The sequence below is a fragment of the Hibiscus syriacus genome, unplaced genomic scaffold, assembly GCF_006381635.1.
Source record: "Hibiscus syriacus cultivar Baekdansim isolate YM2019G1 unplaced genomic scaffold, ASM638163v2 tig00110895_pilon, whole genome shotgun sequence".
Lineage (NCBI taxonomy): Eukaryota > Viridiplantae > Streptophyta > Magnoliopsida > Malvales > Malvaceae > Hibiscus > Hibiscus syriacus.
The window spans coordinates 2,861,489-2,888,807 of NW_024062903.1; the positions used below are offsets into that span (position 1 = coordinate 2,861,489).

The window sequence follows — 27,319 nt, forward strand, 5'->3', positions numbered from 1 at the left end:
ATATATATATATATATATATTTTAAAATATATAATAATTTTAAATTTGTAAGAGATTATCCCATCCAACCTCTTTCGATCAATCCTTGTTTATGGGAACCAACCAAAACCACCGTGTTAAGGAAAGTGTGTGTAGTTGGCATTCAAAGAGCCAGAGGTTCAACTTTTCCTTCCACGTGTTGGGTTTCTATTTAACACGCTGATCTAGTTAAAAAATTCTATAAATTAATATAAATAAATCATTTAATTGTCAATATATTAATTTATAAGGAAAATTTATACCATAAGTCATAATAGTATGAATTAAGTTTATAAATAAGGCATCACAATTCAAAAGTAATAATTATATCATTTTATCGTTAATTGTATAATAGACATAAATTTTTAGTTACATTTGAAGAACCTAATTTTTATAAACAATAAATAAAGTGATATTATTGTAACTAAAAAGTTTTTGTTACAAATTTAATGGTAAAATAACTTGATTATTATAATCAATAAATAAAATAACTTAATTGTGAGATTTTAAAATATGGTTATCCAATTATAAGATCACTCATAATACAATGATATATGATCTAATTCATACCATTAATGAGGTAGGAATTTCATAATTAGGGATTGACATGGGTCGGATAAAAATGGGTTGGGTTTTTGACCAACTTGATAAAATTACACAATCCACTCGAAACTCGACCCAACACAGATTTAGGGTGACTTCACTTAACTCGAAATTTGATTCGTCTTTTGAGATAAAAACTTACTCCCGACTCGATACAAATATATATATATATATATATATATAATATTCTTAATTTTATTTATTAAATAGAGATCTAATTGAAAAAGAATGATATAGAGTGAGATATTATATCACTAAATATATAATGTATAATTATATTATTTTTTAGGTCGGAATGGATCAAATATTTTCTAACTTAAACCCGAACTCATAATTTTTTTTAAAAAATCCAACCCGACCTGACCTTAACTCATTTTTTTTAAATTGACTCAATCAATTCGAGTATTTTTCAACTTATACCTAAACTCATAATTTTAAAAAAATCCAACCCGTCGTAACCTTAACTCAATTTTAAAAAAAAAACTCGACCCAATAAAATCATGTTAGCTCAAAACGTGTCGGATGCGGATCTCGTACTCATCCTTACTCATAATGACATATTAATAAAACAAAATTATTTTAAAAAAAGTATTTGTTACGTATCATCATTTACTGGTAAATTATGTTTTCAATCATTCAAATTTGTTTATGTTTCAATTTTGATCACTCAACTCTAAATTTTTAATTTTATAATTTAAATTTTCAAATTACTCTTGTTTTGGTCATTTGAATGTTAAATTAGAAATTTTATTTGTCCATCTCATTTTTCTTTTTCCTTTAATTTTATCTTCTTCCATCCAAGAATTGAAACTTTAAGAACTTCATCCTTATGTCACGCTAATGCTCACAACAACCATTTTCTGACATTTTCTCTGACCACTCAATACAATTAGAATTTGTCTCATTATGTCTTATCACATGACTTTATATTTTCTCAAAAATTCTTTAAAACTAATGAAACTCAACCCAAAACTCAAAGAATAATGACTCTAGTTGACATTCTTCACTGTCGGATCAACATGTAATCATGATATATAGCTTGTAAAAAGATAATTCAGTTCCTCAAGGTTTTTTTCACGAAAAAAAGTAAGAAAATCTGAGATTCTTAATTATTTAATGGCAGAATGATCAAATTAGAAACAATTCAGAAGTTGAGCAATCAAATTGATTTTGTTGAATGATCAAAACAGAAAAAAGTCAAAATTGAGTGATGAAAAACATAATTTAACCCATTCAATTTATTAGCAATCAAATATGAAATTGTTCGCCATCTAACATGAAACTTGACCTGGTCTCAATGTCCTTTTCTTTTTCTTTTTTCTCCTGGAAATTGTCCCAACGAAATAGCAAATACAAGTCAATGTTTCATATAATTAATTTTAACATAAATTAACAAATATTAGTCAATAATTAAGAAAATTAATTTTTAATAGAATAATTCAGAAAATCAATACGCTAACGTGTGGGACATGTGTAAACGAGATCGTTTTGTTATTACCATTCATTTATGTATTTTATGGAGAATCATTTCAATTAATATTATAATCTTATGAATATGTATTATTAAGTAGAAATATCTTTATTTTTATAATTTTTAAAATATTTGAAAAGTATATTCACATACTTTTAAAATGATATAATCTAATTAGTTCACTATAATTTCGTTTTTGGTTGGCATATAAAGACTTTTAAAAGAAGAGAACAATAATGGGGTAAGTTGTTGATTACATTTACTATTAAAAGTTGCAAAATGATTCCTCGATTATAGGATATTGATTTGTTGAGTCATCTAACTATTAAAAGTTACAAAATAGTTACTCGATTATTCATATGTTTCAAACTTGTCATTTTCTATTAAAAATTGACGTTTGTTTGAGTTGGATGTTAATCTGTTGACTAGGATATGGTAAAATTTGATCCTAGAATCTCAAATGATTATACAATTCAAAGGGTTTTGGAATCATATTTCATCACATCCAAGTCAGTAGATTAACATCTAACTCAGACGATCGTCAATTTTTAAACAGAAAAGGATGGGTTTGGAATATATGAATAGTCAAGCGACCATTTTATAACTTTTAATAGTCGACGGACTCAATAAATCAACACCCTATAGTTGAAAGATCATTTATAACTTTTAATAGTCAATGTACTCGACAAAGCATTGGCATGTAGTCAAGGGACCATTTATGTACTATACCCATAATAATATTACTTAAATTAAAGGGTAAACTACACAGGTGTCCACTCAACTATTGCCTCTTTTCATTTTGACCATCGATGTTTCAATTTGATCAATCAAACCACCCAACTATTTAAATATTTTTAACGGTAGTCAAAATGAAACATCGATAGGTGGCTTGATTGAACCATTTAAATAGTTTGGTGGTCTGATTGATTAAATTGAAACGTCAATGGTGAAAATGAAATCTAATAATAGTTAAGTGGTCACCAATGTAGTTTACCCTAAATTAAACAATATCTACCGCTAAAATTTAGTATTGAGCCAATAGAGACACGCTGACTAGGTGAGCCAAGTTGTTGAAAATTCAAACTTCAAAATTCTAGAAACAAAATTACAAAACGGCGAGGAACTTGGAAATTTCTCGAGCATGCATGTAAATAAACTGGTAAACGGCTAAACGCGTCTTCACATCCAAAAAAAAAACTTGACTATTTAAACGAAACGAAGCCATTGCTTGCCCTATATATACGTACACCCTCATCTCTATCATCAATTCTTCCATCTTAATTTTCAAACAAACCCAGTAAACCAATTTGATTATTCAATCCATGGCTTCTATCAAATTCCCCGTCTTTCTCTTCCTTTCTTCTCTTTTCCTCCACGCTTCTCTAGCTGAGATTGTTTGCGAAGATTTGCCCAAAGATATGTGCGCGTTTTCGATATCATCGTCTGGTAAAAGATGTTCGTTGGAAACGGCGGTGGGGAAAGACGGAAGGTGGAGTATCAGTGCCGGAAATCGGAGGTAGTTGTTGAGAGAATGACGGAGTACATAGAGACTGATAAATGTGTTGGCGCTTGTGGGGCTGATAGAAATTCTGTTGGCATATCATCCGATGCACTTCTCGACTCACAATTCACTGCCAAGCTTTGTTCAACTGCTTGCTACCAAAAATGTCCCAACATTGTAGACCTCTACTTCAATTTGGCCGCCGCTGAAGGTATGAATTCGCTACCTTTACCTTTATTTCAGTACCCATAATTTTATATTAAAATGATGAATTTCTAAGATTCTAAATAAACACGAATTTCTAAAATTTTAATAGAAGTTGAAATTAGATTATTAATAATAACTAAGGTTAATTGTATTATATGTCCTTAAACTATAATCTTCGTTTTAAAGTAGTCTTTAAACCTTTGAATATTTTAATTTATCCCTAAACTATGATTATTATTCTAAATTAATCCTTAAACTTTTAAATATTATAATTTCATAACTAAACTATGAATATATTTCTAAATTAGTCCCCATACTTTTAAATCTTTCGATTTCGTCCTCAAATTCATCCAAATATGTAATTAGTTTCAATCATTGTTTAAACAAAATTTTGTTTTTTAACATAAGATAATATAACTTGGCCTAACGTTTTATTAACAATGGATGTGATTAGTATATATGTATGGTTTGAGATAAAATTAAAATGTCTAAAGAGTTTGGGGACCAATTTAGAATGAATTTCAAAGTTTGGGGATGAAATTAAAATGCGATAAATTTAAAATAATAATCATATTTTGAGGATATGTGATGTAATTAACTAAAAAATTGTTATAAAAGTATTTAAAATATGGGTAAATTACACATTTGGTAATTGAACTTTACACTCTCTCCTATTTTACTCATTGCACTTTCAGTTTTTTTTTCAATTTACTCATTTATTTTTCTAACAACAAAGTGACAAAAAAATCAATCTATAAAATTTAATAAGTAAATTGAAAAAATTCAAAGTATGAAGAGTGAAATAGGAGAGAAGTAAAATTTAGTTACCAAATGTGTAGTTGACCCTTAAAATATATAATAATTTAAAATTTTTTCTAAAGATGTCGCAACCGTCCCTCGACCCATTTCTGGTTTTATCATAACATTTGACCTTGTGATTCGATGGCATGACTAGTGTTTTGGTTTGCAGGAGTGTTTCTGCCTGATCTTTGTAACGCTCAGCGCTCCAACCCTCGGCGCCGGCGGAGCATGGTGGAGCTTATAGCGAGCTCTGGAGCTGCACCCGGCCCTGTTTCTAGTCAAGCAACAGCTTCATTTGCCGTCGAAGCTCCTGCCCCAGCTCCTTTTTGATGATCCAAGTTGCTTTTTTCCCCCACAACAATGATTTCCTCGGAATTATATTACTTCGAGATGTAGATGAATACTTTGGAGAGAAGATCTATACTTTGGAGTTTCAGTGTATGCTTATATGATTTGATTTTCAATTTTTTTAATAAATAATAATCACATGTCTTCTATTTATTATAAATTAGGGTTAATACCTTTTTGGTCTCGAACTTTGGTTTTGATATGCGATTTGATCCTTGACTTTTGTTTTGATGCAATTTGGGCTCTAAACTTTAGTTAGATACAATTTGGCCCCTAACTTTGACTTTGATATGCAATTGGGCCCTCGATTTTAGTTTTGATATGATATTTGACCCTAACTATTTTTTATATAAATCTATCCTTAATAAATATTTTGATTTGTATTGAAATAAAATCTGAACAGTTTAGATAGTTTTAACCTATAAAAATTTTAATCATCATTTTAAAAGTATTCACAAAATAATCAAGATCAAATTCCATCATCTCAAGCGACCTCCACGTGTTTCTTCTTACCTTCAATGGCAAAGGCCTTTATTAGGCTGGTATTTTTTTTAAAAAAAGGTACTTTGTATTATAGAATTTACAAAGTAACCACCAAGACCTAGTTAAAAAACATCCCTAATCCTAATAGAGGAAAAAGAGTGCATACAAGATGGCACACAGCAGAAAAAACACTTGATGGAAACCCAATCAAGCAGCAGACCCCCTACATCCATCAAAATCCATCGCAAAACAAAAGAAACAGCAGAAGCAATCAAAACCAAGAGCAGATTGGAACCCGCGTTAATAGGCTAACCAATCCAGAAACAGTAAACGATGTTTCTACCTAACTCAAGAGCTAACAGCAGAAGAGACGCTGCAGCAGGACTAACCATTACCCGACCCTATGAACGAAAGTTGTCGGATTGCGAACGAAGTCTGACACCACTGGATATAACATCGGCCATAAGTAATTCGCCCAGATTCTGATTTGAAGTAGAGCTTTAAAAAATATCTGATCAACTGAGAAAGAAACCCCATTAAATCTAGAATGATTTCTGCAAATCCAGATTGTCCATATCAAACCGAAAAAACCAATACGCCACAGCGGCCTTATTCTCTTCCTAATACTTTGCGAGAACCATACTTCAAACAATTGTTTTACGTTCCTAGGGAATACTAAATTTACATTCCACACAATGCACCATTTTTGCCAAGCTTTCCAAACAACGGTACAATGACAAAGAGCATGATTTACCTCTTCTGGCTCAAGATTGCAATGTAAACAGCGTACCTGGTTGGAACAGTTGACGCCCCTTTTGGCCAACTCTACCATAACAGTCAGTCTTAGTCGCACTGCTTTCCACACGAAGGCAACTACTTTAGGAGGAACAAGATTACACCAAACGGATTTTCACACGGGGTCTTCCAATAGGCCAGCGCACGACACTTTACAACAGAACGCTTTTGGGGTATATATACCATCCAACGCTCCTAGCAGGATACCCTGTCGCGGCCATGCTCGGCGCTAACTGCTCTATTTAAAATTTAATAACCCAATTATTGTAATTATTGAGGGCCACTCAATAAGAGATATATTTTTTTTAAGAAAGGATAATGGCAATAGGGTTGGAATCCATTGCTTTCTAGCTTAGAGGAAATTTTATATTATTTCCTGTCATAGAGTGTATATACGTAATGGAGCAAAGCATTGTAATACTGATCATTTTGAAACCAAAGACAAAAACCTCGACCAGTTCACACTTGATTTTTCTTTTTACTGTCTGTCGGTCATGGAAGAACTAATAATCTCACCATCTTCATCATCTTTATTAGTTTCCTTTTTCAAATGAACTCCACCTCTGATTCTCCAGCAGAGGCTTCAACATGTAATTGAAAGGCAGCTGGATTGGTGGGCATACACTATTTTTTTTATAGAGCAAGCGTTGAACGATGGCCAGGGTCGGTTGTTTTGGCTTGAGGAGATGATCATTTTCAAGACACCAAAGATACGTCCCCGAAATTACGTGCCAACAAAAGTTCATACATTCAGGGGTTGTAAGATGAACGAAGGAAGGTGATGGAAGGAATCCAAGACCTCGTCGGAGACAACCACGACATCGATATGTCGATGATCGATGGGACGGATATCAGTGATGCTGAATGGTTCTACATGTTGTCTTTGACACAGAGTTTCTCTGCCGGCGAAGGGATCCCTGGAAAGTCTCTTACGACGGGCTCTTTGGTGTGGTTAACTGATGCCCGCGAGTTGCAGTTTTATAATTGCGAAAGGGCTAAAGAAGCACAGTTGAATGGTGATCGATGAAGGTGGTCGGCGTGGTAGTCACCAACGATCAGCGGTGGTCAAAGATCGGTTGAATGAGCAGCTTGCTTGTTAGCTTTCTGGAGAGGAGAACGAAGCAAAGTGGGAAAATAAGAAATGAAAATTTGGTTCAGAGAGCACGTGGGTTTTGAAAATATTGATAAAGTGAAAAGAAAATGGAAAATCACAAGGAGAGTCAACAAAGTTTGGTGAGATCTTTACCTTGTTTATTAGTTTCCAAGTGGTTATAGTTATGACATAATAGTTTTTATAAGATCAATTTAGTCCCTATTTTAAGTAATTAAATATTTTGATGGCATCATTAGTTTTTAGTTTTACCAGATGAGTCTTCAAATTATTATTTAAATTCTAATAAGCTAACTTTATGGCGAGGGAAATTATTTGGATACGAATTAGTAATTTTGATGGCATGGATCGTGAGGAAATTATTGGAAGTTGATTTCAAGATTGATGACGTTTGAATGGAAATTAAATGGTCGATCAATATGACACGAAAATCGAGGTAATACTTTACTACCTCTTTATGTTTTATGGAACATGTTGATATTGGTAAATGCATGAATAAGATAATGTTGGTCACTTCTGTGGAGTTGATTAATTTATACACTCGATATGAATGTGGTAGAAAGTCGGTAACTGAATACGGATCGAATGACTAATATAAGAGATTGAGGGATTGTTAGAATTAAATTACAAGTTTGTGATTAGCGATAAAGAAATCAGCCATGGATTTGTAACTTATATTTTATATCATCAAAGGTTAAATGTGAAAGGTACTTGAATGAGAAATTATGAAAATACTCCGGTATGGTAAAATTACGAAAATACCCTTATGTTATAGGATGACAAGAATTGTACATGGAATTTGGTTAATAACTCTGAAAAGACATATTAATCCGATATAATTACAGATGTGCATAAGAAATGATAGTTTTGGTTAGAAAATTTGAATAACTGGTTTTTAACGCCATCAAGGGTTTGCACAAGATGCTAGAAGTTTGTTAAGAAATAATTTCAAGATCAAAGAATGTTCGGGAAAGCAATTGACCATAGGATCTTTAAATTATAATTATTTTCGTTAAGAGCTAATATCAAAATTATCTGATTAGAAAATTACGAAAATGCCCCTGAGAGGTAAATAATCTGAGTTGACCCTAAATGAGAAAGTACTTTGATGATTTGTACTTAACTTGATTAAGTACAAATTTGATTGTTAAGATCCTTACTTAGTGCAGAAAAATTCTTAATATTCCGTTGGTAAAAATCTGAGAAGACATTTGACCCGAAAATATCTGATTTACGAGTAAATACCTTAAGAATAATTTATCGGGGTGCTCTTTTATCAGAATTATTCGAAGGGACTGAAATAGATGATAAATTGGAATTAAATAATAAGACATGATGGAAGAAAACGATTGAAATACATCAGATCTGTAGAATGACCAGAATACCCTTGTAATGGAAATGACCCAAGAATATCACCAAGCTCATGAATTATTGGATATCTTCGAGCTCTGAAATGAATGGAATAAAACTGAGAACCAGAATTACCAAAATACCCTTATAGCCTAGACTAAGTAAATGTTTTGGATTAATTAAGGAATCCAAGTAAATATGGGTATTGTATTACCCTTAAAAGTTATAGATCACAAATTAAGTGAGTTGATCAACCTTAATGATATGTCAGTACCTGATATGCACGGATATTACTTGAATGAGTGTTCATCTATTCAAGTTTGGCTCGATGATAATTTTTGGAAGTATCCAGCTCAACTCAACTCTAGATCGCGTTAAGCACTAAGAATTGGATATTTGTTCGACAAATCAACCACGAAGACCGAACTGAACAGAAGTACAATATGTATCCGAAATTTAAAGACGTCCAAATTAATCTGGAAAACTCTGAAGTAACTGGAATGGATTTGACTACCAAGTGAAATAAGTAACCTCAATGACTAAGAATTTAATAAGTGATTTGGATGAGTCTGGAAACATTAATGAAAATACACGATGTACTGTTCTTCTGGGTCATGAACTACAAATCAAGCACGTCAACATTTCATGATATTGTGGAAGCGTGAAAATGAAATAAAGACATTGAAAGATCTATTCAGCGATGATTCCGAAGATGATCTCTGGACAAGAATTTTCGGTATTAAATAATAAATACCCTGGAAGGGTAATGGATTGACCAGTCGATAAGTATCAGTTATGGGAGTTGTTCAGCTCGAGTTGTTCGATATTCCGATAGATCGACACAAACCGTAAATGTTATGAATCTTCGTTTCTTCCTTATCAGCTCAAGTTAAATTCTGAATAACTGATGATTTCGTTAGTTATTGAACTATTCCTCTAGTGATTCTAAATTCCGACATTCTATCGGTAAACTGAAGATCCTTGTTTCTCTGCACAATAAGATTATCCAGTATCTCTGAAGAATATTTGATAAATATTCTGATCCTCTAGTGTGTTCCACATGTACTACATGACAGTTTTATATGTTTCAAATGAGTTTAACGAAAGTATTGATTTATTGGTTTATGAACCATGGCAACATGGTATGTGATCTCCGATTACGGTTTTCATCGAAAAGTATGAATTGTATATGATTTATGAAATAATGCAATTTACTGGTTTATAAATTATGGTTACCTGAAATGTGTTATCTGGTTTCCTGTTTTCACTGGAAAATATGAATTGTTCCTGATTTATGGAATCATGGAATTTAGTAGGTGTGCAGGTGGGTGTAAGGTTCTGTGGAACCTACACATTATGGAGTGTTGGTTGGAGGGAATAATATGATTTTTGATAAATGTTTTATGGGAGGGTGTTGTTAGAGGAAGTTATCGTTACTGCAGGCTCCTCTGCTTTGTGCTCAGGGTAAGTCCTTAGTTGGTGTGTAGGTGGGTGTATGGTTCTGGGGAACCTACACATTATGGAGTGTTGGTTGGAGGGAATAATATGATTTTTGATAAATGTTTTATGGGAGGGTATTGTTGGAGGAAGTTATCGTTACTGCAGGCTCCTCTGCTTTGTGCTCAAGGTAAGTCCTTAGTTGGTGTGTAGGTGGGTGTATGGTTCTGGGGAACCTACACATTATAGAGAGTTTGGTTGGAGGGATTAATATGGTTTTTGAATAAAAATATATTTTTAAACTACTACTGTTTAAAAAGAAAATATTTGTATTTCTTCACTGGTTTTACGGGAACACACTATATAACCTATTCTGATCTCCTGAACCTAGACATCCGAAATATTTCTCTGAACTAAACGCTTGCTATCTGTTACTACCTGAAATATTCGTATGATCTCTTCTCAATATAAAGATATGTAAATGTCTGAACTGACAAGGAAATATATGTTTATCTGTATCTGCATGTTCTTCAACATCATCTGGTAGTTTTGTATTACTGAGCTTTCCGAAGCTCACTCTGTTACTCACCTTTTCAGGTTAAAAGAATTGTACCAGTGCGGTTATTGACTTCAGTAAAGGAATCCCTCCGGCGTTGGTTGCAGAGTATGGTACATGTGATTAGGGGGCATGTAATTGTATTTTTATTTATATACGAGTTTGAAAATCTGTTTTATTTATGCATACTGATAAATCATTTTATAAGTTACATGTTTTGATAAAAAGTTTTAAATTTTCCGCTATTTTTACAGTAGGTCGCTCTGGTGGCCCTAATGTGACACTCCAGATCGAATCGGGTTACCGCATCGGTCTGAGGAGGTTACATAAAACCTGGATGAATTCACTCCAAATAGGCTTTTCCCATTCAAAAAAAGCTATTCTCAAATCAATCCTCCATTCCCATCTACCAAGGACCCAACAACCGAATTCTTTAATCTTTCCACATTTATTAACCGTAAGACTGAAAATCCTCTGAAAAGAATATTTTAAAGAAATTTTTTCTGTCCAGAAATCAAACCAGAAATCTATATTATGCCCGTTACCCATTACAAGCCTCAAATCACTGAGAAAATCAGACACAAAAGACCCCGAAGGATTCACAATATTGCGCCACACCCAAGAAGAAGATTTATACTTTACAGTTTTTGGCAAGATTGTATCATGATCATAATTGTATTTGGCTACAACAATTTTTCTCCATAAACTGTTCTTTTCCACACTATACCTCCAAATCCATTTATTAAGTAAGGAACGATTCCTAATATTGACATCAAAAAAGCCCAGCCCCCCATGGGATTTAGGTTTACATATCATGTCCCACTTAATTCAATGGATACTCCTCTCCGAATTTGAATTCCAAACAAAATTAGCTATGCGACTATTGATCTGATCGGCAATAGCCTTTGGCATAAAGAAAATAGACATGAAATAGACAGACAGATTAGCTAGGACAACTTTAATGAGAGACAGATGCATCAATCGATCCTTTCACCAACTCCGGTGCCATTGGTGGAGTTATTAGGGACAACGAAGGAAACCGGATATCTGAGTTTCAAAAATCCGTGGATATTTGATTTCATCTATTCTCCGAGCGGACTTATGGGATTTATTTCGAAGGCCTTAAATTAGTACGACATCTTAGTATTGAATTCTTACAGGTCTAATTCGATTGTTTCGAGGCAATTAAGCTCCTTCTCGAAGCCAAAACACAGACCAGCTTCATTTCTCTTGTTCATGCCATCCAACGTCTCTATGATCGAAGCTGGGCTACGGATATCACTTGGACACCCCGTGAATATAACATGGTTATTGATTGTATAACCAAGCTTCCAGGTCCTATTTTGCCTCAAATCATGTTCATCACCGGCCATTCAAGAACTCCTAGATTGGGACATCTTTGTCCCCCTTATTGTAAACGCATTCTTGGTTAATCTTATGACTTAAACTTCTCTTTATTAAAAGAAAGTCAAAGTTAAAATCAAAATAGACAAAAAAAATCGAGGGATAAATTACAGATCAGAATTTAAGTCAGGGTCAAATTTCAATTCAAACATATATTTTATTACATTTTTGGACCTCATTTTTTGAATGGATACAAAGAGGTTGTCTAATTTGGTAGCACAAGAAGAGTTTAGGGCATCATTGGTCCTTTTAGTTCATCAATTATGAGCCCAGTTTATCACACATACAAACTCTTTGTTCAAACTTTGCTTATTGAATAAGGTTTCCGGTAATTAAGTAATAGACTTTTTAAAATTAATCAAAAAAATTCAATTGTGTAAATTTATCCTTTGTTATGGGAGTTTATTGTTTGTGCACAACTTACACGTTAAATATCAGTATTTTGAAAACCGGGCCGAACCGGCCGGTTCAACCGGGAATTGTTGCCCAGTCCGGTTCAATCTACACCGGTTGAATTGTTACTAGTGAACCGGCCAAAACCGCTGAACCGTTCGAACCGGACCGGCTGAAAATAAAAAAAAACGGGAAAAAATTCGTCAATTTTGTTTTTTTAAAATTAAACCAAACGACATCGTTTGTTAAACGAGCCAAGTCAAACTCGAGTAATGCTGAGCTCGACTCGAACTTGAAAATTTTAAAAGTAAGCTCAACTCGACTCAAACTCACGAGCTAAAAATTATCAAGTTCAAATCGAACTCGAAATATAATATTAAAAATTGAACTCGAAAATGCTTGAACTCAAAAAAAATTTAGAAGCTCGATTGAAGCCTAAAATTCGAGCTTAATTGAAGTAAAAGAATAATTCACTCAATGCTCACCAAAAGGCTCCATGATTTTGAATGTCAAATTACCTCTATTATTTATAGAAGTTAGTTGAGATGCTCTTCTATGTTTCTTAGCTATGTGATATTGTTTTGTTATCATATTTTTACTCTTTAGACTTTTGGGATGCTCTTCTATGTTTCTTAGCCATGTGAGATTATTTTTTAAAAAAAATTAAACTAAACAATATCATTTTGTTATGATTTTTTAACCCCAAATTTATTTTTTAATTATAGTTATATAATTATATTTATTATTTAATATGTTTTACCTTAAATATTATGTTGTAGTTAATTTGAATAATTTTGTTTAATATGATTTTATGATTTTTAACTTATATATGTTATGAATTGCTTTGAATATGACTTGTGATATAAAAAATTATTTTTTATTAAATATTTTTAGTATTTTTATTTAATTTTTTACATAATTATGATGTCGTCCGGTTTAACCGGTTTAACCAATAAACCGATAATATAATCGGTTCGCTAATCGATCCGATTCTGAAAATCATGTTAAATATTAATATTTAGATCAAAAATTCTCTAACCTTATTTATGCTGCTATGTGTCCTTTCTATCATGATTACGTATTAATAACCAAAGTTTTACGTTTATGCTACTTATGGCAGTTAGTTCTCCGTAGAAAAAACAAAGAGTAAATTACATATTTAGTCACCCATTTACTCTCACGGTTCTATTTTGATCACTCAATTATTATTATTTTAGAATCATAAGTAACACTATGTTTTGGTTCTATTTTAGTCACCTCCATTAAAAAGTAAACAGAACTATTGACGTGATAATTTTTTCCCAATAATGATGTGATACCTTATGATCACACGTCAGCATCACCATCAATTTTTAACTATAAGTGATCAAAACAGAACTAAAACGTAACATTAGATATAATTTAAAAAAAATTTGGGTAACCAAAACGGAACTATAAGAATAGATGGTGACTAAATACATAATTTACCCAAGAAAAAATATAATATTTTTCCTCGCTAAAACGAAAAGGAAACCTAATACGTAGAACTAGAGCAAAAGAAGGTGATGGCTGAATTAAGGCTTAATTCTCAATTTATTTCTTGAAATATATTTGTTGTTGTTTTTTCCTCACTTTGCACTCTAGATTATCTTTTTACTTCAAAATAAAAAGGCAATCAATAAAAACATTAATGTGCCACGCTATTATTTGGACATTATTTTTCGTTTTTGGGTAATGAGATAAAAATGATGGTTTTAGGGAAAAATTAGAAAAAAAAGAACATAGTTTAAGAGGTAAACTAAAAAGTAATTTAGAATGCAAGGTGAGAAAATTAGTATATTTAAGGTTTAAATTATTTTTTCTTATTTTTCTATTGATTTTTATATCATATCTTTGTTTTTCCTTTTTTTTATTCTAGTTTTTAATGATTCTACTTTTATAGTACGTTGTCATCTGTTTTTACGACACATTTTTTGTTTTTTGGCTTTTGTTTTAGTTTATCTTTTTTTTCAAGGTTAGATTTGACATCGACACCATTAATCAAAGATAGAAAAAATGTTAGGAACTTATTTTTTCTCAGGGTTGTTTGGTTGTTATTTTTTTTAACGGTTGTTATTGCGTAGACACCTAAAAATTTGATACAAAAACCATTATGGACCTAAAAGTGTAACATTAGAAATTTTAGACACCTAAAATTAACTTAGAGTATAGTTTAAGCTCTTATTTTTAGATTAAGCTATTAATGAAAGGATTATGTTTTGTAAAATTAGAGCTCTATAATAATATGCCCGATAGAGGTTGTAAATTGAAGACTAGGTTAACAAAAGGAATTTTTTGGGTAAAATACAAAAATAGTCCTTTGACTATAGATCATTATTTTGTCGAGTCTCCTAACTATTAAAAGTTACAAAATGATTCCTCAACTATAAGGTGATTCTTTGTTAAGTCCTCAACTATTAAAAGTTACAAAATGGTCATCCAACTATTCATATGTTCCAAACTCGTCATTTTCTGTTAAAAAATTGATGACAATCTGAGCTGGACATTAAACTTACTGATTGAGATATGATAAAATTTGTTCTTATAATCTCAAATAGAGATGACACGGGTCGGGTTGATTAAGGTTTTTGGTCAACCCGACCCAACCCGAAAAGGACGAATTTGGAACATAATGAATAATCGGATAATCATTTTGTAACTTTTAATAGTTGATAGACTTAACAAAGCAACGTCCTATAATCATGGAACTATTTTATAACTTTTAATAGTCAAAGACTTAACAAAGTAACATCTTATAGTCGATGGACTATGTACTTTATTTATTTATTTTTTTAAGTATTACAAAGGATTAAGATCTTGGGGATGGGTTGCCTTTCGTAACAAAATTGAAGATGCCACATAGCATAAAGCCAGAGCCAAATATTTTTCCTTGAACAAAACATAGAATAGAATGGTAGGATTAATCAATAAAGTTAAAGTAGTTAATTTCTTATTAAGAGATCTGAAGAAAAGAGAATAAAATCTGCTGTGACAGTTCCATGTTGGGATTGCTTTCAAACGAGTTTTTCAACATATTCCAAATTACTCTTCTTTAAAATCCCATTACAACCAAACCAATTCAATGAAGCTGATGGCATGAGGATGACCAACATGGTTGAAACGACGTCGACTTCGAACACCTCGGGGCTCCACGTTCATCGAAACTCACTCTTTCATATGAGTTTCCATTGGGGTCATAAATCCGAAATCCTCTTCTCCGGTTGGCCCGGTTGCAGCTCCGGCATGTATGCTCTGGCCTTGATCTTCGTATTTGTGTTGGCAATGATCGTGGAATGGCTCTCTTATTGCAACATCATCAAGCCCGGGGCAAATAAAGTCGCCGCCGGATTCTTTCAGACGGCCATGCACACAGCACGAGCAGGGTTGAGCTATATGGTGATGCTGGCTGTCATGTCGTTTAACGGCGGTGTTTTCCTCGCTGCCGTTTTTGGACATGCGATTGGGTTCTTGGTTTTCGGGAGTAAGGCTTTTAGAAAGTCGGGTGGAGCTAAGAAAATGCCCAACCTTCCTCCAAGGAAGTAAAATAAACAATTAATATAAAGGAATTCATATTTTAAGGTGAACGTGTATACAACCTAAACAACACATACATATGTTAGGTTTGTAAAATTAATATAAATGAATATATTTGTAAAAATCTATTCCAAAGATGATATATAAATAAAAAAAATTATATATAAATTAATTAATTTTGTATTTATTCCTTTAATAAGAATGTTTAATTATTTCAATTTTATAAATATATGAAATGGCAAAAAAATATTTTAGTAATATTTAAAGAAATTGTTTTTTGATTTCATTTAGGGTCTGTTTGTTTAGCTGTAATTGGTTTTCCAGAAAATGAATTACTGGAATTTGAATTACTGGAATTTGAATTACTGGAAAATGAATTACTGGAATTTGAATTCTGGAAAATGAATTACATTTCTGTAAAATGAATTACATTTCTGGAAAATGAATTACATTTCTGGAAAACATCTGGAAAACGTTTTATGATGTTTGGAAGATGTTATTTAAACATTTTTTCGGTATATTTTAGTGAAATAAAATTTTATAAATTATTTAATTAATTATATATAAATATTATAGTTATTAATTTATATTAATTAGTATATTTAATATCTTTACTAAAATATTATTGAAATATATAAATAATATTATTCATTATTAAATATATAAAAAAATTATTATATATTATTAAAATAAAAATATAATATCTTATATTATATAATATAATTGATTATTTTATATAATATTAAAAATATAATATTATTATTATAAATATTAATAAATATTTTTAAATATTTTAATAATTAATATTTTGATGAAAATGATATTAAAATATTTTATTAATATTAAATTCATAAAATAAAATTATTTTGAGTATTTTTGCTTTGAAGTGAAAAGTTCGGAAAATGACTTACGGAAAATGAATCCGTAAGTCATTTTACAGAAAACACAAAGGAAATTCTGTTACTAGGAAAATGAATTACATTCCGGAAAACGAATTACGTGAAACAAACACGGGAAAATGTTTTCCGGAAAACGAATTACGTGAAACAAACACGGGAAAACATTTTCCGGAAAACGAATTACGTGAAACAAACACTGAAATTCGGGGAAAACCAATTCCGTAATTCGAATTACGGGAAACAAACAGACCCTTAGTTGAATTAGTATCCGGTTAACGCATAACATTAAGAAATCTAATTATTAATAAGAATAAGGATCATCAATAAATATTAAGTGCAGCTAATACTAAACATAATAAAGGATTGTATGCGTTTTTAACCCTAGTTTTCTCTCGTGTTACCGTTAATTATTATTATTATTATTATTTATATTTTTAATCGGTGACTATATTAGTATTAGAATTGGTCTTCAACAGTAGATATTCATTATTTTTCTTTATTTTATTATGTGGTATATTTGTTTTTTCTTGTTTTTAATTTTTAATAGTTGTTCTTTTATGACACATTTTTCTCTTCATTCATGATACATTTCCTCCGTCTTTTGACACTTTTTCAATCGTTTGACTATTATTTTTGATGTATTATGCTTTGGACACTTGGATTGGGTTCACCTCGCTCGATTCTGATTTTTGGTTTATCAGTAATATTTCAATAGCTTGATTTACTTCTGTGATTCGTTTATCGATGCAATCAGATCTGTTTATATCGTACTTTTATTCGAGTTTATTTGATTAGGTTTTTAACAGTTTTCTTATATGATCATTGTGTGATAAGAAGTGACTAATTTATTGTGTTAATGATTGATTATATGAAAAATATTCTTATTATGTGTTTTTAGTTTATGATTATGGTTGTAAATTTTTATTGTAATTTAAATATTTTTCTATTTTAATAAAACTAGTAGCTTCTATATTGTCAAAAAAAATTACAGCTAATAGTATTTAAGAAAAGAGATTTTTTAAATTAAATTGATATTAAATTAATTTTTTATATTAAAAAATTAACTATTAATAAAAATAAAATTACTAAACAAAAATAGATACAATGATAATACATAAAAAAATTCAACTTCAATCATTATAAATAGTTACATGAATTAAATTTGAAGATACCTAACCACATAAAACGATCAGCATTAGATATGAAGTTACCAAATTGAAGTAGCCCAGCGAAACAAATTACCAAAATATAAAACAAAATTTTAGAAGAATCCAATCTGAAAAATTGGAAGAAATTAAAGGGGCATTCGTGTAAAATGGAAAGAAAAAACTTCAACGACACCGCATTTCGCCGCATCTAGACCCTCCGGATTAAAGCTCCAACTTTTCCCTGCAAACAAAAAAAATTGAAAAATAAAAGGGGAAAAGATCCACCTCGGAATTCCCCACCGCCGGAGGCGCCGTCGTTTGTAACGCCGGCGTTTCTTCCAATCGGACCGAACATTCCTAGTAAAGGCATCTAAAAACCATGAAGCGAGGCTTCAGCTTTTCTGTAACCGTTGTCTTCTCGGCCATCGTTTTTATTTACTATTGTACGGTCTTCATTTTCATTGATCGCTGGCTTGGTCTAATGACCTCCCCTGGTATCATGAACGCCGTCGCTTTTACCAGTATTTCCTTCATGTGTGTGTTGAATTACACCTTTGCCATCTTCGCGGATCCGGGTCGGGTTCCGTCTTCTTTCATGCCCGATATTGAAGATCCCGGAGTTCCTATCCATGAGATAAAACGCAAGGTACGCTGAAAAATCAGACAGAAGGCTTGATTGTTTTTTCTGCTGAGGATGCTTATGTTTCCTGTCTGAACTACGACGAAGATTGATTTTTTTTAAAATTATAATTTGGATGAAGTTTTATGTTTTTAATAAAAAAAATACTAATTCTCCAATTTTGGTTTGTTAGAAATGAAGAGATTAATTTATTTTTATTTTTGCTTTTTCATGATTATTGCATGCAAAATAGCCGATTTTGGAGTTGGAATAGATTAGCAAATTTTGCATGAGGTGACAAAAAAGATCTTTGGTTCTCTAAGTGTGCTTGGATTTGGTAGAAGTTTTGGAAAAATGTGATTTTTATTTACCCGAATGGAATGCTTTTATAATTATGTTCTTATTGTGTCAAAGATCCCCAAATATGGACACGAGCAAAATGCATTGGCAAAAGACATTCTTAGCTCTGATGATCAGTAGATGGCCTTTTTAGAAAATTGAGTCAAAATATTTGGTTCATTAGTGTGTGAAAGAAAGATTTTAAAACTAAGCCCATTAGCTGTCCTGTATTAGGGGTTTGATTGATATGCTGCATGATAGAAAGGCCTTACCATTGCAGCAAGGTTTAGAGAATGTCGCTATGGCATGTTTGTACATTTGGTCTTAGTCATATTGAATTCTGTCATGTGATATTTGATTATTAATCATAATGGAGACTGTTATTTTGGCTTGGCATCATTTGATTCATGTTGATGCTCCAGTTGTCATTGATTTCTCTCTTAACTACCAGTACTTTTATTGCCATCACCAAGACAACATTTGTCGTCTTCCGTCAGGTTCTATTTCCTTATTTGTCAAATAAAAAAAAATTAGCTGACCCTATTCCCATATGTAATAGGGTAAGGGGAGGTAGGGTAGTAGGCTGCCCCCAACGCCAGGTTGAGAGCAGCTTCCGTGGAAGACCTCCGTTATGAATGGATAACTTAAAAGCATGTGTTGAGTGTTGACATAATTGTGCGTCATGTTTGATCCCACATATTAAAGTTGATTTTACTTGGAACCAGAACAATTGAAAAAAAGTTGGATTTCCCTGTTTGCTTGTATCTTGTTTTCTTTTTGAAGATTGATTGTGATTTTTATGCTTCTTAAGGATTTGTGCAGAAGTCTTAGGTCAAAATAATCTCAATGGGACAAAATTTACTTGTAAGTGGAGTTAAATCGTCTTTTTTTTTTCATAGGAATAGATGGCCTCATTAAAAACCTCCCTCTTAGAGGTCCTTTACCATATGGTAAGAACCAACTAGCGGAAGGAGGAAAAGAGTGCCAGACTTTATTGATTGCAAAAGAATTACATAAGACTTAAAAACAGTCTTACAAGATACATAAAACTTAAACACACTGCTAAAAATCATAACTACTGAACGCCACAACTCGCTAAAACAACAAATCCCATCACCCAATCCCCTCCTTTGCTAACTTATCAGCCTCACAATTACAGCACCTCGGAATCCACCTCACAATAATCTCGTGCACAGACATTGTATAAGCTATCTCCTTAACTTATCGTCTTAAGTTGGGTTGACTCTAGAAAGTATGCTTCAAGCATTGTAATATCAGAAATAAATGTGGTCGATGAAATTTTATTGCATTTGGGAGGTTAATAGACCTTTTGTTTTGATTGCATGGCTTTATTTTGTTCATCTATTTCTTGATAGTGACCTTTCTTCAGGATGTTTTGTAGGGAGGGGATTTGAGATTTTGCCAAAAGTGTTCTTGTTTTAAGCCTCCTCGTGCACATCACTGCCGTGTTTGCAAAAGATGCATTCTGAAAATGGTACATGCAATCTATTATAATATACGTGCATGTCTCAAATGCCCTTAATGTCGGATAATATGATAGTATTATCATATTAGATATATTTTTTAACTACTGTAGATAAGCGTATTGTTTTTAGTGGTCTGTTTATCAGATAAATATTTGTACTTAAGATAGGTTATTTAAATTCTAGAATACTAGATAAAGATAAGATTACCTAGTATGATAAGATTACATAGTGTGATAAGATTTAGATTCTGTATATTCTATCTGCAGAATACTGTATTCAGATTTATCATTTTTGAATAATAATTCCAGAAAATAAGTTTCTCACATGATAAATGTTGATCAAATATGATAATACTGGCATATTATCCAACATTTAATAATAATACACTAAAAGTGCTCTTTTTTATTATAAGGATCACCATTGCATTTGGATAAATAATTGCGTCGGCCACGCCAACTACAAGGTTTTCTTCGTCTTTGTTGTATATGCTGTGATAGCTTGCATCTATTCCCTGGTATGTCATACTGAAATAACAGATTTATTTCTCCTTTGATCTTTAAACTGTCTTTTCTGATTTATTTAAGAACTTTCTTATGCTCCTATAACATACTTATTGCCTTGCACTAAGTACCTCTTCTTCCTTTGGATTGATTTATGTCATGGTTCTTTTCTCATTTGTATCTTATGTTCTCTTAAATGGCAGGTATTACTTTTGGGGAGCTTAACTAATGATTCCCATAATGATAAGCAGCAAAGTGCAGACTCTTTCAGAATCGCATATGTAACATCAATGATTACCTACCTTTTAGAGCTAGAGTTTACTATATTCGTGTTATGCTTATAACTTACCATTTGCAGGTTATTTCTGGACTGTTGCTAGTCCCCTTAAGTATGGCTTTAAGTGTTCTCTTGGGTTGGCATATTTACCTTATTTTGCAAAATAAGACGACCATTGAGGTAATTAGGATTGTTTTACATTTTATTGTGCTTATTGCTAATTTACATTTGCATTTAGAATAATTCTTTTACTTATTTCCTTGAAATATATTTTTAAAATTGGCAGTATCATGAAGGGGTGAGAGCTATGTGGCTTGCAGAGAAAGGAGGGAATGTCTATAAACATCCATATGATCTTGGTGCCTTTGAAAATCTAACAACGGTAATAACTAGAAATGAATACTCTTTCCATTTTATATGCTGCTGCATGTAAGATATTGCATTGATGGATTTTAGAAGACTTAGTGATTAGGGTTTTTGCCTTGATGAATTCTGAGGAAACGTCACTTGTTTACTGTGAGCTTTAGATTGTAGCTTCTGGATGTTTGAAATATCCTCTTATCTTATTTTATTGTAAGAAGTCGGTTTATGTCAAAAAAAAAAAAATATTAATGTTTATGCCAATTATTAACCTGTCTACTATGGTGACCTGATTATCTACTACTAGGTCAGCTGAGGTTGACCAACACTAGATTGAACATCATTAACTTGGTTCATTTTTTCCCTTGTTTCATTCTCATTTATATAGAAAGCTGGAACATTGTTATAGCTCATATTTTATATGTTTGTTTTAGGTATTGGGTCCTAGTATCTTCTTCTGGATATGCCCCGTATCAAGACACATAGGTAATGGTCTTCGTTTTCACACAGCTTGCAATAAATTATCTGCTTCATCAACGTCAAAATGAAGTTTCAATTTCGTTTTTTCTACATTGCCTCGACAATAATGAATTTGCGATGCTTGAGGGATCGGTATATACTTACCTTGTGATCACATCTGGTAATCCCCTTTTAAGTTATCCTAGCACGTATTCTGTCACCTTTTGGAACTCCATGGAAAAAAGAAAAAAGGAAGTAGGAAAAGACCATCACTTTTTGGCACCGGAGTAAGTCTTGAAACTGTTGCTACAAGCAATAATCGTCGAGGATGTGAAAGAAGGTTGTCAATGAACCGGGCAAAGCCGTCATATTAGAAATAGGTACTTTGATAAAATTGAAGCTGTAAGTTGTCAATAATTATTATCATTTGTATCTTCATATATGTGTTGGACATTGTTACAGGAACTGGTACTTTGATAAAATTGAAGCTGTATGTTCGCTTTTTGCTTATATTAGTCATTATAAAATTTGAATCCTTGTTATTGGTGTCAACTTAAAATGGTATCGCGGATGTAACTTGGCTTTGTATCCCAAAACATGTTTGAATGTTTAAGTGGAAAATTGTGGTAATAGTTGACCCAATCCAACAATTCTTTCCAGTTTTACCATATAAAAAACCATTTAGAAAAAAACGGATGTAAGTTGGATAAAAAGACACCAACAATTTTCCTTTATCGTACTTAAGAAAAAGAAGGTAAACTAATGAATTGGTCACTCATCTTTCATATTTGTATACTTTTACTCATTGAATTTAAAAAGTAATGTTTGGATCCCTTATGTTATTTTTTTTTATTAAGTTTTGATCACTGAAATGTTAGGAGTTGTTTGTTTGATGACTTGTATGTTATTTAAAGGGTTTAATTTTTAATTTAATATTTTTACTTAAAATATATACTTATTATGAAAATTTTTGTAGGTCCAGTACAAATTTTCAGTTTATCGTTTTTTTAATATGATTGTTTACCTCTGCCGAAGCCCAAGGATTCCCACGTTGCACATCTTTGTTCGTCCCTAGGGTTTATCTTTTTCGTCGCCGGTCACCCACTTTCAAGTGACCTTTATGAAGATAACTGATCCGGTACATACGACAACGGTTAGATCGAGAGACAAGAGTACCCCATTGCAACATTCAACTTTTTTTCTTGTCTCTTGATCTGATTTTAAGATGTTCGTGAAGGTTGCTTGAAAGCAAGTGATCGACGATGAGAAAGATGAAGCCTAGGGACAGATAATGGTGTGCGGCATGGGAAAGCTTGGACTTCGACAGAGGTGAAAAATATATTAAAAAAGAGTAAATTGAAATTTTGTCCTTGAACTATTTTGGATTTACAAATAGGACTATGATTAATATATTTTCTAAAGTAAAGGGGTTAAAATAAAATTTAAACCTCTTTACTAACATATAACATCATCAAACTAACGGTATTCAACGTTTCAGTGATAAAAAATTAATAAAACAATAATATAAGTGACCAATTTTTTTTTTTAAATTTAGTGAGTAAAAATATATAAATATGAAAGATAAGTGGCCACATGAAAATGGCCTAATGATAGTTTTAGAAAGCCCAAAAAGTATGACCTATTTGGTTACTAACATTCAATTCAATTTTTAATGGATCCCAACAGAGAGGTGTGGATTTAGCCTCTCACCACAAAACCCCTAAAAGGAAGCTTAAATGCATCTAAATTCAAAATGACAAAATCCACCTTTGAAAATACCCCAGGAACGCTTCAATAATAAGGCCGAAATCGTAAATTCGTTCATAAAAGAAGGCCGTTCAAGCACCCCCGGAACTTTGCTAAAACAAAATCCCACGTTTCCCCCTTTTTTTCGTTTTCTAATTAACGTCTTCAGCCTTCAACAAAAATCAAAATAAAATGGGTAAAGTGTAAAAATGGTCCCCCAACTAAAAGATATTACTTTTTTCAACCCTATAACTATTAAAAGTTATAAAATGCACTATCAACTGTAAGACATTACATTGTTGAGTCTCCCAACTATCAAAAGTTACAAAATAGTCATTTGATTATTCTATGTTTTAAACTCATCCTTTTATGATTGTCTAAGATGAAAATTAACACGCTCATTGAGATACGATAAAATTTAATCTCAGAACTGTTTAAGCTATATTTTGCTGATCGAGCTTATGTTTAAATTATGTCATTGAACTAGTACTTGAAACATTATGATGTCAAGCTAGTTATTGAAAGAAACAATGTTGCCGATAGGTATCATTAAAATATAATTTTTATCAACAAGTTAACGTCCAATTCAGATGGACGTTAATATTTTAACGAAAAAGGACAATATTTGAACATACAAGTAGTCAGGTGACTTTTTTGTAACTTTTAATAGTCAGAGATTCAACAAAGCGATTTCTTTAGTTGGTGACCATTTTGTAACTTTTAATAGTTGAGGGACTCAACAAAATATTGCCCTATAATCAGGAACCATTTTGTAACTTTTAATAGTTGAGGGAATAAAAAAAGCAGTGCCCTATAATTGGGTATCATTTGTGTACTTTACCCAAATAAAATTACAAAAAGGAAAAGAAAGAGTTTTTCTCGTCAATAGAACAGAACCCATAACGGAAAAAAGAAGAAGAAAACTCATCCTAAGAGTTAACTGAACATTTCTGATTCGGTTCATGTGAAACATCGTTGATACTTCACAATGTTTTTCTCTAGATTGTCTCGCTTGCTCTTTCGCTCTTCTCGCTCTAATTTACAAACAGTAATGATGGTTATTTCCTGCATTCTGTATATATTGTTAATTTTGTAATGCTCTCGTTTTTGTTGTTTTTTAATGATACGAATGCTCGTTTTCATTTAATAAACAGAATGGTATATCGAGGAATCTGTTACCGACTGTTCCAAGCGTTACACTCGTTAATCAAGGGCTAGGGCTTGTAAGGGGTTTTCCGGCACCATCTGGACTTATTTCCAATACACGATTGTCGAATTTGGATTCTATTCTCGCAAACCCTAGGATTAGGCGATTTTTATCTAGTGAAGGACCTAAGAAAAGAAGTGAGTGTATTAATTATCGTTAGTGCGTGTTTTTTTGTGTGTGCTTATTATCTAACTTTTATTCCTTTTTTATTTGAATTGTTGTAGATTTTGAAAATTACTTTCCCAAGAACAAGAAAGATATTCCTAAGGCTGATGAACAGAAATCTGGATCCAAAGGTACGTTTGAATAGATAATACTAATTGCCGTGGTGAATTAGAACTTTGATAGTAGGGAAAGTATTACCGTCTGATTTAGTTAAAATATTGAAACTGGTGAGAGCTGTTGATTTATTTACAGCTTTTTTATAATGCGTGTTGCTATTATTTTTCTAATTTTTGTGACATCATATTTAGGAGATGTTGTCTAAATTCAAGGCTTCTTGGTGACTGTGTTTAAATAATTCAAGCCTTTTTTATGTGATTTTCCAGAGGATTCAAGTTCTGGTGAACCTGGGAATTCCCCGAACATTCAAAAATTGGTGCAGAACATTGTCACCACTTTATTGTTGGTTGGGATTACATTCTCATCAATATCAGGTCCTCGAGAGCAGCAGGAGGTTAGCTTTTTGTTTTCAAAGCTAGTTAGACTGGTTCTTAAACAATCTATTGCTTTGGATGGAGAAGAAAGTCTAAACAGCAAAGAAAATTGAAAGAAGATGATAAACCTAATTGAGTTTGGGAAAAAAAAGGTTATGGGATTTCCAGCAACCAATTCTATTGAAATACTCTTAATGATAATAATATTCCACTAAACCTTCTAGTATAGTATTTATAGTATAACTCTCATTAATTGTAGAATAGTTGTATCAGAACTTTTACCAAGTGTCCTATGCTAATCACATTACTATTTAAAAGAACACAAGATAAATTTAAAAAAAAACTAACATAAAACTGATAATAAAAAACTAATCCTAAAAATAAAATAATCTTGGATACTCCTGCATCATTGTTACAAGGCACCACCTTGATGATAACATTTTCATGGCATGCTAGAACTTGAGATATCCTTTCATTGTTCTTTCTGTTACAAAACATGAAGTTAGATGAATTAGTCCATTGAATGATAGAGTTTATTGGCTCTCTGAAAGTGAACTTGTCTTTCTCGTTCTAGTGAAACTGATAATCTTCATGGTTCTTGTTGCAGTTGGTCTTCGTGAAACTTCTTGGACTTAGCTTAATCCCTTTACATCTATATATCACTTATGTTTAAGAATGTAATTATGACACGCTTAAAAACCTAAGTTCAATTAAACAAAAGGTTGAAACCAGAACTAGGAACAGGTGCGTTTCATGGGCTATACTAGCAAAATACGAGACCACTATCAGGTGGAAAAAATATATATGCCTTAGGATAGGTTTAAGCTTCCATCTGATTCTGCTCCCCCAGAAAAAAAGAAAAAAAATAGAGGTTTTGTCCCCCTGCAACTGTTTTAGTTTCCAGTTTTCTCGCTTTTCAAATTTTCTCTTCTTTAAGTTGTTTGGTGTGTTCTTCAGATTAGTTTCCAAGAGTTCAAAAACAAACTACTGGAACCTGGCTTGGTGGAAAAAATTGTTGTTTCAAATAAATCAGATGCAAAAGTGTATGTGAGGAGCTCACCAAGCAATGTAAATCAAACAACTGATGACGTTGTAGAAGCTCCAATAAATGGTAGCCCTGCCCGAAGAAAGACAAGTCAATATAAGTACTACTTTAACATAGGAAGTGTTGAATCTTTTGAGGAGAAGCTAGAGGCCCTAAGCATTGGGGATAGATCCTCATAATCATGTTCCTGTAACCTATCTAAGTGAAGTAAACTGGTTCCAAGAGTTAATACGCTTTGGGCCCACACTCTTAATCTTAGGGTCCTTATGGTTTATGGGGAGAAAAATGCAAAGTGGTTTTGGAGTTGGTGGTCCTGGGGGCCGAGGTGGTCGTGGAATATTCAATATGGGCAAGGCTCAGATTACCAAAATGGATAAGAATGCAAAAGACAAGGTAAATCATCATTAGAAGTTTTCTTTGGAACTTTATAACTCTGTTGTCATACTCATACAAAATGTGTGTTAAATAGTAAACATTGTGATAATTCTTGCAATGTTTTACTTGCTATCTCAGGTCTTTTTTAAAGATGTTGTTGGTTATGATGAGG

At 32.1% G+C, this 27,319-nt stretch overlaps 2 protein-coding genes and 1 pseudogene across 2 annotated transcripts; all 3 read left to right on the forward strand.

Moving 5' to 3' along the window:
- The first annotated feature begins 3,363 nt into the window (after window positions 1–3,363).
- LOC120145865 lies at window positions 3,364–5,114 on the forward strand (annotated as a pseudogene).
- A 10,478-nt stretch (window positions 5,115–15,592) lies between these two features.
- Window positions 15,593–16,039, forward strand: LOC120145932 (copper transporter 4-like). Its single transcript, XM_039159633.1, has one exon. The coding sequence runs from the start codon at window positions 15,593–15,595 to the stop codon at window positions 16,037–16,039; it is 447 nt and encodes a 148-aa protein (XP_039015564.1).
- Window positions 16,040–18,291: 2,252 nt separating this feature from the next.
- On the forward strand, window positions 18,292–22,349 carry LOC120145892 (probable protein S-acyltransferase 16). The gene is made up of 7 exons (XM_039159608.1): window positions 18,292–18,723; window positions 20,438–20,530; window positions 20,935–21,036; window positions 21,226–21,303; window positions 21,381–21,479; window positions 21,586–21,681; window positions 22,094–22,349. Exons 1-7 carry the CDS (start codon window positions 18,457–18,459, stop codon window positions 22,205–22,207), a joined length of 849 nt encoding a protein of 282 aa, XP_039015539.1. The 5' UTR covers window positions 18,292–18,456; the 3' UTR covers window positions 22,208–22,349.
- Window positions 22,350–27,319: the final 4,970 nt, after the last annotated feature.